General features: G+C 42.5%; 1 protein-coding gene across 2 annotated transcripts in view; it reads left to right on the top strand.

Annotated features, from left to right (window-relative positions):
• ARHGEF25 (Rho guanine nucleotide exchange factor 25) overlaps positions 1-13,684 on the top strand; it is a 294,535-nt gene that overhangs the window by 65,394 nt on the left and 215,457 nt on the right. For both annotated transcript variants that reach the window (XM_066584414.1, XM_066584413.1), the window contains exon 2: positions 11,267-11,510. In XM_066584414.1, coding sequence (XP_066440511.1) covers positions 11,267-11,510 — 244 coding nt within the window. The remainder of the gene's footprint in view (positions 1-11,266; positions 11,511-13,684) is intronic.

Raw genomic sequence — 13,684 nt, 5'->3', positions numbered from 1 at the left:
CCATCTTCAGGCTACTTAATACCCACAGTGCTTTGGTAGTGTTAGACTATCAATTCACTTTACCTGCTCTCTGATTGGCCAGAGCTGCTCATGTCATCAGCACTGGCCATTCATAGAGCAGTGCACAGTATACATTAGGTAGTTAAAAAATTGCTGCAGCCATCTTGTATGGCCTAAAACTAGACCAAAAACTGGCAGATCAGAGAGGTGGCAGAGAAGAACAACTGCTGGTAATATAACAACCTGCCTCTGCTATCCTGGGATGAATTTTGTTTAAAAACTGGAGGGTCACTTTAACCCTTTCCAATCCACTGTCTGACGTCTAAAGACATTCTGATTAAAGGCTGTACAGCTCTGATGTCAGAAGACGTCCAGCAGGGTATTCTTACTGTAGACTACTGGCCGCTCTGTTGTTGGGGGCCTCTCCACCATGTCCCATACCGCAGTACTGGCTCTAACCAGCAGATGGCGCCATTGTATAATGGCAGAAAGAGGAAGATCCCTAGGAAACCCTGAATCCAAAATTGGATTGCAAAGGGTTAAGTGCATTTTCAGGCACATTAAAGAGTTTTCTGCCCCCCTTTTCACTTATGACTTATCCTCTGGAGAGGTCATCAGTAGTTGATGGATGGGGGTCCATCGCTTGTGACCCATACCCACCAGCTGGTCATTCGGCCCACTGTCAATGCAGTGGGACAGATGTTGTAATTAGCCGTCAGCAAAGGAAGTGCATGCATCAGCTTCACTCCCATTGAAATCAATGGGAAAGCCACGCTGCTACGGCACTTTCTGCTTCACTGCTGGTTAGGAAGTCACATCTGGTCCTGAGCGGGAGAGGAGCAAGGAGTGCTGTTGCAGCACACTCTTCCGACTGAAGCCGGGTCATGCACTGCCTCCCCTGTCCACTTATGACAACATCCAGCCTGTTGCACTGGACAGTGGGCCAGACAATCAGCTAATAGATGGGTGTCCTGAGTGGTGGACCTCCATCAACTACTGATGATGTGGTTGAGAAAAACTCATACTGGACGATCTATAGATTTTTTTCTAACCTTCTATATTGAAATCTGCCTTTTTGGCATACGTTTGTCCATATACTTTGGTCCATAAAGGCATATTGGTGCATGAATACATTGGGAGATATTCTCAACATACCAGATGTGTCGACCACATTTGGTGAATCAGTTGTTTGACCGTGCCACCTCATTGCAAAATGAGGCCATGAAAAGAAGCATTTGGTGTTATTGGACTGAATGTTACATTCGTTTACACAAATCAGTTCTATTACCTACATGGTAATTATCTATTATGGACATATTCTTATTCTCTTCCATCACTTTCGACCATGAATAGAAAGCTTTGTCTTTGGGAATAGATACATAAAATATGCTTATGTAAATGAGCCACTGAGTTGCTCTTTAAACACTCATCTGTCAGAGTTATCACTAATTACATTGCTATTTTTCGAGCCTTCTACTTTGCTTCTATATTCCCTGTTCCGGTTAGTTAAGCTCATCTCCAGTGTATATGAAGCAGTTTATCTCTCATTGAACACATCTGGAGCTTACTCTACCTTATATTAAATTAGATCGAAGGTGCTTCATGTAATTACAGAGAAATGACTTGAATAGAAGGGAAACTCTAATTGATGTACATAATGTAAAGCTGAAAAGATGTACTAATTAACTTCCTGCCTTACTTTGATTTTTTTTTTTACATTTCAGTAATGAATTAATATAGCTAAAGGCAACTCAAGATTTATAATAAAAAGCCTACATTTCCTGCAAATCCTTGTACTGCAAGGAAAAGAGTGTATGAGATTAGAAAAAAGAAAAAAGTTTGGTACTGTGTTAGGCTCGGTCCAACGAGTGTTTTTTTTTTGCGCACCTATGTGCGCAAAAAATGTGCATCTATTAGAACCATTGGTTTCCTATGAAGTGTTCACATGTCCCTTTTTTACAGGTGTAAAATACTTGTACCTGCAAAAGATAGGACATGCGTGTGTTCAGTGATGAGGGGACTGCAATGGGGACGAAAGAATCCACTGTCACAGCTATGGCAGAGGATCTCGATGTTCTCCCATTACAGCAGCACCGGTCCCATTAAAAGCAATGGGATGAAGGCAACCCCCACAGTAATTTTCGGGGAAGGACTTAAAATGTAGGTCCTTCCCTAAAATAAGTCCTAGCTGAATGAAAAAATTAAAAAAAATTAAAACATCACCTAGCAGTGCTGTTGGGGCTCTGGCGCTTCTTCTCTCTGGCTCCCTGGCAGTGTTCTTCAGCATTTTCTTCTGGATAGAGATTTAAAAATCCCCGTCTCCTGAAAGCGCTGCCTCTGATTGGCTGAGCGCTGTGAGCAATCAGAGGCAGCGCTCAGCTGTCGTTCAAGCTGGCTGATTTCAATGGGTTATGGCGCCTGCCACCAGCTTGTAGGTGGATGTAGGCTGGGGCGATCTGCCCGTTGAGGTCCATTTGGCAAGATGATCTTTTTCCTCTGTGTGGCTGCATCCTCCTCCTCTCTGATGATCAAAGTTGCCTTTGTCAGACCATCGGCACCTGTGGAACACAATGTTATAAGCGTGATTCTGGGGCTGTATTTATGTGGTGAGTTTGGTTCTATTAACCTATCTATGTACTGAGGTTGGCTCTGGTGCTGTATTTAATATTTATGTTATCAGTTTGATTCTGGTGCAGTATTAATGTACTGAACTTGGTTATGGCACTATATTTATGTACTGCACTTGATTCTGGTGCTATATTTAGGTCACAAGCTTCGTTCTGGTACTGTATTTATATACTGAACTTGATTTTGATGCTGTATCTATTTTATGAGCTTGGTTCTATAACCTAAGGTTGGAAGTGTGTAAAAGGCTTTCCAACTGCTCTCCAATTACAGATATCAGGATGTAGGAGTAATTGGATAGTCAATAAAAATGAACATTCCCCTCCCACATTATATGGCAGAGGTTCCCAAAATCATTACATTTCTACATGAGTTTCTTGTATTGGTCATCAATAATTGGCTCAACTCAATGTAGACGTTTTGGGAAGCCAAGAGTCAAGATGGTTTGAGGCTAAGACTAGCTTAGATTGGCTGAACCGCCTTAGAGTCATAGTCAAAGGTTTAATATGAAGATAAAAGTGAAGTGTCAAGCATTTGTGCAACTCTGGTAACTTTCACCCATAGGGCAGAAGATACGGTTCCCCGCCAGAGCCAGCTAGCGTAGAATGAGTGAGCTACACTGTACTGTCTATTATTTCTTCCGAAGCTTGCCAGTTCTGCCACCATCTTGGAAACCACTCTGGTGTGTCAAGTGAGGAGGGAGCGGCCACATATTACATATAAGTTGCTGCAATCTTGGGAGGGAGTTATTTTCTAAAACAGGTATCTGATATTTCCAGGGACATGTATATATCTGGTGGCTGCTATTTCCCAGGGGTATCTGAGTAATAGATGCCTGCTGAGTGGTGATTGCCTAGGAAAGTTGATGGTAGAATATGATGATGACAAGTGGAAATGCCACTCTGCAGTACTCTTGGTGTTGAACATTATATACTGGGAGATTTGTATGCATTATACTATATTTTTTCAGGGTGGGGGGGATTTCTGTTGTACATGTGATGTAATTGCAGGCTCTTTTACAAGTTCCTCTTTGACCTAAATATTATTCGTATCATTTTTTTTTCCCAAAAAAGACCATGTAAATCATAAAAATGTAGTATTTAGAAATTCCTTCGTGTATCACCATGTGATTCTTTGTGACGTGTCGGTTTAAAGACCTTTCATTTTACATCATTCCAATGTATGTGTAATTACTATTAATTCCCATTTAAGCACTGTGGGAAAAATGAAACCATACAAGGTTGTAACCAATGTGATTGCAGAATTCCGAGACTCCCCACTTCCAATCGTTCTCCTTGACTACTAACGTCTTCTTTTTTAGGTCTGTTTTAACTATCGCTCCTCCTATGTGTAGCCTTTTCCCATGAAATCCCAGACAGTGGAGGAGATTCAGTATGTCAGGGATGTAGAGTTTAGAGGGAAAACAACTCGTACACTTAACCCTTCCTTTCATGCAAACTTTCGCTTGCATAAGTAGATTAGTGCACTGCCGTGTAGTTCATAGTCTGTTGTCTAAAGAGATTTTGACCCATAGAGAGTAAAAACATTTTCAACTAAATCTCAGAATTTGAGTCTTCAAATGAATCTAAAGTTCAAGATTGCTTGGACCGATCACTCTGCGACATAGAACCAAAGACTAGTCACCGGATGGTATCGGCTCTGACCAGGTGACCAAAATTGCCTTCACAAGCCTGATACATTGCGCTACCAGTGACATATCCACCTCTGAGTATGTGGGTCATAGCAATCCCGGCACATATTTGGGGTAACCCCTTTCCTTACACCAATTCACACTAATAATTTGCATAAAAGAGCATGTTTTTTATAAATTTATTTAGAAGCAAAAAGTATCTTAATTGCCATATATTCCATTTTCGGCCTCAGTTTGCAACACAGTTCTGGATTGTTTTGCTTAGTGTATTTTTCACCAGCCAAGAATAGCTTACCCAAAAGTCTTCTGAAATGCACATAGACCTGAACGGTGGAAAAGTACAGTAATTTGTCACAACACACCTTTAAAATACAAGTCCAGTATGAATGCAATTAGCAAAATAATCCTGACTGTATAAACTGTGGAGTCTTATTAGTGTCAGAAAATGTTCATTACCCTAAATGGGTAACACAAGTCTTATGTGTAACTTAAAACATCACTGCCAATAGTAGATATCGCAAAAATCCAATAACTGCATCACATATACTCCTATAAAAATGCAGTTTATTAATTAGACTAAAACCCATTTTATTAACGATAATGCAATCATGGCAAGTCTTTTTTGATTACAATAAAGTCAGCAGGGAAATAGACAACAGTGCAGTGTAAATATAGCAAAGTGGACTATATTCTATAGATAACACAGTAAAAGACTCTATGCTGCTCTTAATACATCCCAGAATTGTGTTTGCCTTTTTTGCTGCTGCATCACACTGTTGACTCATGTTCAGTCTGTGATCTGTTAGTATACCCAAGTCTTTTTCACATATGAAAACCCTGAATGAGCCATACTCACAGTCTGTTGAAAAGGTGTTTCAAACCTGATACCCAATATTCCTCATTGTGAGCCACTTCATGCTAAAAAGACAGGCAACTTCAGAGATCACTTCACATCAGATATATCACAGGAAGCAATTGTCCCTACAATGGCCCTAATATTTCCTTACCTGACCAGTAGAGACATCGCCCTGAAAAAAGCAACCCTACTGAATGATGGCTGTCCACTGTATATAGTCTATTACAGGGGTCCCCAACTCCAGTCCTCAGGGACCACCAACAGGTCATGTTTTCAGGATATCCTATAGTAAGAACACCTGTGGCAATGTCTGAGGCACCGACAATAATTACATCACCTGTGCAATACTGAGGAAATCCTGAAAGCATGACCTGTTGGCGGTCCCTGAGGACTGGAGTTGGGGAACACTGGTCTATTACACCATGCATATATCCTGAATAGATGTCTTTATAAGCCTATAGTCCAGGATGGAATTCCTTCAGAAAGTAGTCCAATGTGTTTCCCCTTCTACTGTAGCTCAGAGGCTTCATCAGGGGACAAAAGAGAAAGTCCAAACAGTAGCGTACTCTACCCCATCCTCCTTCAAACAATGTGTGACATACCGACGAACCTACTGATAGGTGTTTATAGACTGGACAGACATCTTTCTCTCTCTCTCTTTTCCTTCTTCTTCCCCCTTTTCCCTTTCTCTTTTTCTACTTTTCTACTCCCCCCCAGCCCCAAATCTCTCCTTCAGGGTTTTCCGTGCTCTGCTCTAAAACCCTGAAGACCCCGATATTACCTCAATCCCCCAGACCAGGATGTGTCGCAATTTACACCAGGGGATTTTGGATTACTTAGTTTTGTTATATTTCACTTTTCACGAATAAAAATAAAAATAGCTGGGACATTGGGTGGCGGAGGAACTATCAGGGAGAAAGGTCTGTGATTAGGATTTGATGGATGCACAACTAACCCTGCAACGATTTTCTACTGTACTGTCCGATACAGCTAATAAAATATTTTTGAACCATAAACAATGTGTGACACCATGATGGCAAGTGTGGCTCCATCCAACCCGGGGAGGCTATTTAAACCTAACACTAATTTGACACTCAAATCAGCGATGCCACAATGTCATCAAATCACGTGATATGCGAACGCATCAGATGTACTAAACCTGCCCAAATGACGTAAGGTGCAAGATAACAATCGTATATGCGTATGCTCAGTTAGTCAGATTTGCCCAAGTATCGAGACCAGGGGCGTAACTAAAGGCTCAGGGGCCCTGATGCAAAAGGTGAGCTGGGGCCCCCCTCTATCTGTACCCGTACCCATACCTAAACCATGCTGCACAGAGACATAACTTGAAGCTTCTGGGCACCAAAGTAAAACCTGTAACAGGGCCCCCAACTATAATGCTATATTCATAGTACTGGGCTCCTTATATGGAGAAGAGAAGCCTTATGGGCCCCCTAAGGCTCCTGGGCCCGGGTGCAACCGCATCCCCTGCACCCTCTATAGTTACGCCCCTGATCGAGACTTTAATCACATTAAACATGTCAATTCACCTCCCCATTAAGTTGTCCGGTATGCAAGCGCATATAACATATTAGTCTCGCCCAAGCACCGCCATGTGTGATCGATCTACTGCAGTAACAATGGATAACTTGTGGGTAACTTAGTTGAACTTTATGACCAGCTTCCGGCATGATGCAGACTCTATTTGCAACGTATTAATAGACTTTATTTGGTGCAATGTGCTGCACTGAGGGGTTTTGTGTGAAATGTTCTACAAAAAGCAATCATCAGCCGTCATCTTGTGTGAAAGATCCCATTGCTTACAGTGAGAAATCACAGGCATAATCAAAGAGTTTTCAGAGAATGTAGTTTGTTGCTGTTGCAGATCAAAGCAAATTATACAGTCCAACATTTTCATGTAATGTTCATGTCATAGAAAATGTCAGGAAACGGTTCTTTCGGTTCAGCATGAGAAAAGACCATTTTCTTTTAGAAATTCAATGGAAAGCAGTTAAATTTAGAAGGTACATTTAGTGTACATTAAAGGGAACTTTATATTGTTCTCACTGAGGGTAACATGAAGTAGTGACAGACAGACGGATTCCAGTGGGCTGACACTTATGGGACAAGGTTTAGTAGATGTGGAGCCAGGGGCGTAACTATAGAGGGTGCAGGGGATGCGGTTGCACCAGGGCCCAGGAGCCTTAGGGGGCCCATAAGGCCTCTCTTCTCCATATAGGGAGCCCAGTGCTATGAATAAAGCATTATAGTTGGGGGCCCTGTTACAGGTTTTGCATTGGGGCCCAGAAGCTTCAAGTTACGCCTCTGTGTGGAGTCCTTGGGCGTCTCACATATGAGCGTCATTTTAACACAGGGTAAGCACGTCAAAAAATTGTGTCTAAAAGAACCTATGGTTTCCTATGGGTTCTTTTAAATGAACGATTTTTCAACGCGCCTAAAAAATCACGCGCCAAAAGACAAGTCCTATCTTTTGATGGCACAATGCCGGCGGCTCCATAGTCTCTGATGAGAGTCTATGGAACTGGACGGCAAAGGGAGAGGGAAGGAGTTTAGCACTACGGGCATGAAGGAAATCCATGCAGGGATGAAGGGAGTTCCCGCAGTGGGGATTCCCTTCATCCCTACAACGGGGGTGAAGGGAGTCCCTGACGTGGGGACTCCCTTCATCCCTGCAGTGTTAAACTCACTCCCCCTCCCTTTGCATGAAGGGGAGACCCTTGGGACCCCTTCAGCCCTGTGGGAACTCCCTTCATCCCTGCGAGGACTCCCTTCATCCCCACGGGGACTCCCGTCATTGTTCTGGCGGCCGAGGAATTTCGGGGCTGTGGCATCCAGCCGGGTAAACTCGCGAAAAATAGCTACGACTTGGTTGTGGCTGTTCTTCGTTCACCTGATTTAGTGCTCTGATAGCCTTTCACCGAGGCTATCGGAGCTCTAAAATGACATTCATGTGAAAGAGGCCTTACACAGAGAAACTGCTGCACCCAGCAAGAGATGAGTCCCAGTTATTTATGAGGCCTCACTTGCCCACCCACCCAACGTGAATGAAAATTTTGTCAGTATGAAGTACAATAGTTTGAAATGTGTCACTCACGGCCGGTCGGTGTTACAAGGGGATACTTTCTATGGTGTTGAATCCAAATACGGCAACCAAAATTGGCTGTTAGGCAAGATAATAAAGTTAGGCCGCTTTCACATCTATGTTGGTAACACTGTATGCAGTGCCTATTCTTCCAGTAAAATGCTGGGCAGCTGAGTGTAAACTGAATGGACTCCATTATACTCAATGGGGTCTTTTTGGCGTAGCTCGGTTCTGTCATAAGATGGAGCTATTTGGCTAATTTATAGTTTTTATTGGATTTTTTCTTAGAGGGGGAGGAGGTTCATATGCTTTTTTTTTGTGGCTACAACTGATGATTAGGACAGCGGTTCTAGTTTTTGATATATAGTAGGGATAGTGTTTATTCAATGCTTTGATCTATATATTTGTCAGCTGTGACAATGAGGCGTTTTCATGGCATTCAACATTGCTGCTGTGGTAATGCGGATACATGCGTATGGAGCTGAGCCTCATGGTGGTTTGTGCGCCTATTTCTTTCCCCTTCGTGGCCACAGTTGTAATTTAGTTTTTCCATTTAATCCCCCTTTGGACTGAATGCAATTCATTGTTTCCTAAAGAAGCGTTGGAGCGTTTATTTCTGGATATGGTTGCTCTGTCGGTTGGTTACTACTATGAGCCCGGGTGAGCTGTGCCTTTTTCTTTCTTGTTTTGGTTGATTTTACAGATTAGAAAAACTGTATTGCTTTTTTTTAGAAACAACACCACCCTTGGTAAATAGTAGACCCTTATCTAAAATTTCATACAACCCCTTTAACCTCAGGTAGCCTGTTAGACACTGCAATACTTCTTTTTACTGTCCTCACTAATGGGTTTTAAATAGAGATGAGCGAACGTACTCGGTAAGGCCAATTTCGCAATCGAGCACCGCGATTTTCGAGTACTTCACTACTCGGGTGAAAAGTACTAGGGGGCGCTGTGGGGCGGGGCGTGGCGTGGTGGAGCGGGGGGTAGCAGCGGGGAACAGGGGGAAGCCCTCTCTCTCTCCCTTTCCCCCCCACTCCCCACTGCAACCCCCCGCTCACCCACAGCGCACCCGAGTACTTTTCACCCGAGTAGTGAAGTACTCGAAAATCGCGGTGCTCGATTGCGAAATCAGCCTTACCGAGTACGTTCGCTCATCTCTAGTTTTAAATAGAGATGAGCGAGCATGCTCGTCCGAGCTTGATGCTCGATCGAGCATTAGCATACTCGAAAGTACTCGTCACTTGAGCGAGCACCACGAGGTGCTCGGGTAAATTTCAGGAGAGAGAGAGAGCCATCCCCTACGCCGAGCATGGGGCACATTGAAAATTGCTCGAGTCTCCCATTGTCTTCAATGGGGTTCGTTGCTTGAACCAAGCTCTGGAGGATTACAAATAGCTTGGCTCAAGTAACGAAGCACCCGAGCATTTTGGTGCTCGCACATCTCTAGTTTTAAACCTGCACATATATCTGACATGCAACTGAATCATGTAAACAGATGATAGAGGGAAGGGGCTCCTTCTGTCACCCATCACCATCCCGCAATGTGATTGCAAAGTACCAATGGGTACCCATGGCAGCTGGAAGCCTGCAAAGGCCTCCATGTCTGCCATGTAACTCAGCCTATTAGGCCCCGCCTCCTGCAGAAACCAATAAGATGCTGTCATTGGCTTAGTATAATGCACTACATAAGTAATGCAGTGTACTATCCTAGTTATCGAACAATCGCATCTTTAAGTCCCTTCAGGGAGAAAAAAAATAGTGTTAAAAAATTCAACAAAATTTAGTTTAAAGAAAAAAAATCTTAGTTAAAAAAATATGCATTTTTCCCGGCAATCTTTTTTGAATAAATAAAATACCCCCAAATTAAAAAAACAAAAAACAACACATAGTAGGTATTGCCACATTCGTAATGACATGGACAATGAAAATATCTGTTATTTATCTTGCATGGTTTTTAAAAAAGTAATGCAAGAATTGTTATTTTTCTTTTGTTCACCTTCCCCCAAAAAATGCAATAAAGGGCAGTTCAAAAATTACATGTACCTCAAACTGGTACCAATAAAAACTACAACTGTTCCTGCATAAAGTAAGCCCTCATATGGCTCTGGTGCCCGAAAAATAAAAATGTTGTTTGTTGAGCAGCGAGCACATTCAATTATATTTCTTTAAAAATGTCTTTTTATTGTGCAAAAGTAGTAAAAAAATAAAAAAAATCTATATAAACTTGGTATCGCAGTCATCGTTCTGATCCACATAAGAAAGTTATCATGTTATGTGAACACTGTGGAAACAAAACCCAAAAACAATGGCGTAATTTCTGGACGTTTTTTCCCATCCCCCCCCCCCCCAAAAAAAAATGTAATAAATGTTTTACAGCACATTATCTCACCATGCAGGTAGCTGAGTACCAAATGGAGGAGCCAATAACACCGATAGGACAGCCACTCACACTGCCTCTTGATAATGAGGGGGGTGGATGCTTGGTGTAAAATCCCCCACATAGTGGATACAAGGTGCCAGACCATTCTGATATATGTAGTTCACCATGCGGACCAGCACGCTGTGGTTTCAAACAGTCAACCACATTGGTACTGCCACCCTGGGCTCCCTCCTGGAGTCTTATCGGTGTCCTGCACAGGTGTTATTGGCTCCTCCATTTGGTAGTCAGCTACCTGCATGGTGAGAGGATGCATCTATATGCACTCCTCACCCAGTAAGTAACGGCCATTTTCTGTGATTGTTTTTAATTTTTTATTTCCCCTTCTGTGATGCTTTTACAGCACATTACATGTACCCCAGAGTGGTACCAGTACAACTCTTCTCTAAAAAACAAACCCTCATACAGCCATGTCAATGAGCTATGGCTCTTGCAATGTGACGATGCATATCACTAGGTCCTTAAGGCAAAAAATAGTCTGGTTTCTAAGGGGTTAACTTTCTTTTGACTAAACAAGACTTTCCCATACACTTAGGTCGGGTCGACCTCTCAGGCTTCTGTATATTCACTGTATGTTCGTTTTCCTTATAGATTTCGGACTCTTGCACAGACGATTCTTCTGCGCCTGAACACAGCAGTAATGAGGAGAATGCGGAGGAGAGAGTAACGCCAGACGTGGAAGAAGCGCAAAATAACGTGGAGTCATCAGAGAGCGACACCAGTCTGCTGTTACCTGCTGAGAGCCCAGGCGCTGGTGTCAGCAGGACCCGACGACTTTCAGATTTCCGGGCCTGGTTTGCCGAAAATCTTCGACATTGTTCAGAATCTGAAGAAGGTAAATGATGTGAATTGCAGACTTTATATTGGATGGGGGGGGGGGGGGGGACTTCCAGAAATGCCATAAAATTATAGATATAGTTCTGTGTTTATGTATTTATGGAATCTAATATCTGGGATATGTTTCTTCTTCAAATGATTTTTTTGCCTAATTTAGAGCGCTGCCCAGAAGAAAACTAGATTTAGACTTCCTTTACATATACACTTTTTGTGGCAGTTTTCTTGGGAGTGTAGAAAAAGCTATTAAGTTCATATGTTTCTTGGGATTTTTTTTACAAGTGTTTTATGCTGTGTTTTTTGTCACTTTTATGTGTTTTTTCAGGCATTTTTCTCCTATAAAGTTGTTGTGCTATAGGACAGTGATTGAAAAAACCCATACCTAAAATAAGCTACGTTTAAAAAAAAAAAAAAAAAGATATGGATTCAAAAAATGCACCAAAAGTGAGGAAAAACTTTTCACTGGGGCAGAAGAATCAACTAGATCGCTTTGAAGTTATTTCACTGTAAGGATTCTGTGTCTCTAAAATATAACCTTTATTGAAATTATAATCTAAAATTCTTTAATTATAAATCTAACATACACACGAAAAAAGTTCCTAAATAGAGATGAGCGAGCGTACTCGGTTCGGGTGTTTTTGCACTCGAGCACCGCTTTATCCAAGTAACTCACTACTCTGACGAAAAGATTCAGGGGGCGCCAGGGGTGAGCGGGGGGTTGCAGAGGGGGGGGAGGGAGCGAGAGCTCCCCCCTGTTCCCCACTGCTACCCCCCGCTCCACCACGCCGGCCCCCGCCCCCCGGCGCTCTCCGAAACTTTTCGTCCGAGTAGTGAGTTACTTGGAAAAAGTGGTGCTCGAGTTCAAAAACACCCGAACCGAGTAGATTCACTCATCTCTGTTCCTAAACTATAAGAACAGTTAGAAATTAGCGGCAATGAGGACCTGGGATGCAGCCCTTAGATAGCTTAGTCAAGTACCCTTGTGGCGATAATGATGAGATGCCACATGTAATATAGAGTACTTCCTAGACAGCTTGGTCCGGTATTGCACTATTTCTATACTAAATTGTTTCTGATGATTATCTTAGGAGCAAAAACTCCACTAAGGTGGTCGATATACTGGGTTGAAAAAATTCCAGTTTAGAATATGAGTTCCAGGTTCAACGCGTTTCCACTACGGTGAGGTAGTTTCATCAGGAACCTATCTACTTAATAGTGGAAAAACAGATGATGGTTAAACCACCCTTCAACTTAAAAGCCAGGCTTGATAATGCCGTCTAAATTGATAGGGAGTGAGGAGCACATTTAAGTACTATAAGGTTGAAGTTTGTATCCCAAAGTACCCAATCCTCACCTCAATCCCTATCAGGAACAAAAATAAGCCACTAGCCTACCACTAAGGCCGGTGATGCTACCAGTTTGTTATTTTTGTTCCTGATAGGGATTGAGGTGGGGGTTGGGATCAAACTACCTCACCGTAGTGGGAACGCATTGAACCTGGAGCTAATATTCTAAACTGGAATTTTTTTAACCCAGTATAACGGAGAGGGGGCGGGAGCTCAGAGCACTGATCCTGGCTCTTCCAGCCTCCTCCCCCTGCAGAGAGGGACGCCATATATAGGCTGGGCGTGAATAACCGGCTGATATACGGTCGTCTGAATAAGCCCTAAGCCAGTAGAGTAAAGCGTGATTGTTCTCAGTAAGAGAAGCACAGTAATCTTGTAGATATGATACCTTTTGATAGCTAACGAAAATACATGATGTTATAGCGAGCTTTTGGATCTTCTATGGACTCCAGCCTGATGAAGGGTCTATAGAAAATCTGAAAGCTTGCATTAACATCATGTATTTTTGTTAGCCATTAAAAGATATCATATCTACAAGATTATTTGGCTTCTCTTACTGAGGACAATCACGTCTTGCTGAGAAAAAATGGGTAAAAAAAAAAAACATGAAAAAAACGTGGTGTTTTTTTTCTAAATATGCTATGTGGGAAACCACTCTTAAAGACCCCTGGGTCCTTACCAAATGTACCTCAATGCTCTCTTTAAGAAATTCTCTCCTTAAATTAGAGTAATAACTGGCATAAGAAGAAAAATATACTTGACACTGGATTCCCAGTATAAGTGACCATGCACATGTTTGGGTACGGGTATCTTAGACAAAACAAATCAC

Source organism: Eleutherodactylus coqui, chromosome 1 (genome assembly GCF_035609145.1).
Source record: "Eleutherodactylus coqui strain aEleCoq1 chromosome 1, aEleCoq1.hap1, whole genome shotgun sequence".
Taxonomy (NCBI): Eukaryota; Metazoa; Chordata; class Amphibia; order Anura; family Eleutherodactylidae; genus Eleutherodactylus; species Eleutherodactylus coqui.
This window is presented reverse-complemented; position numbering and strand designations above follow the sequence as displayed.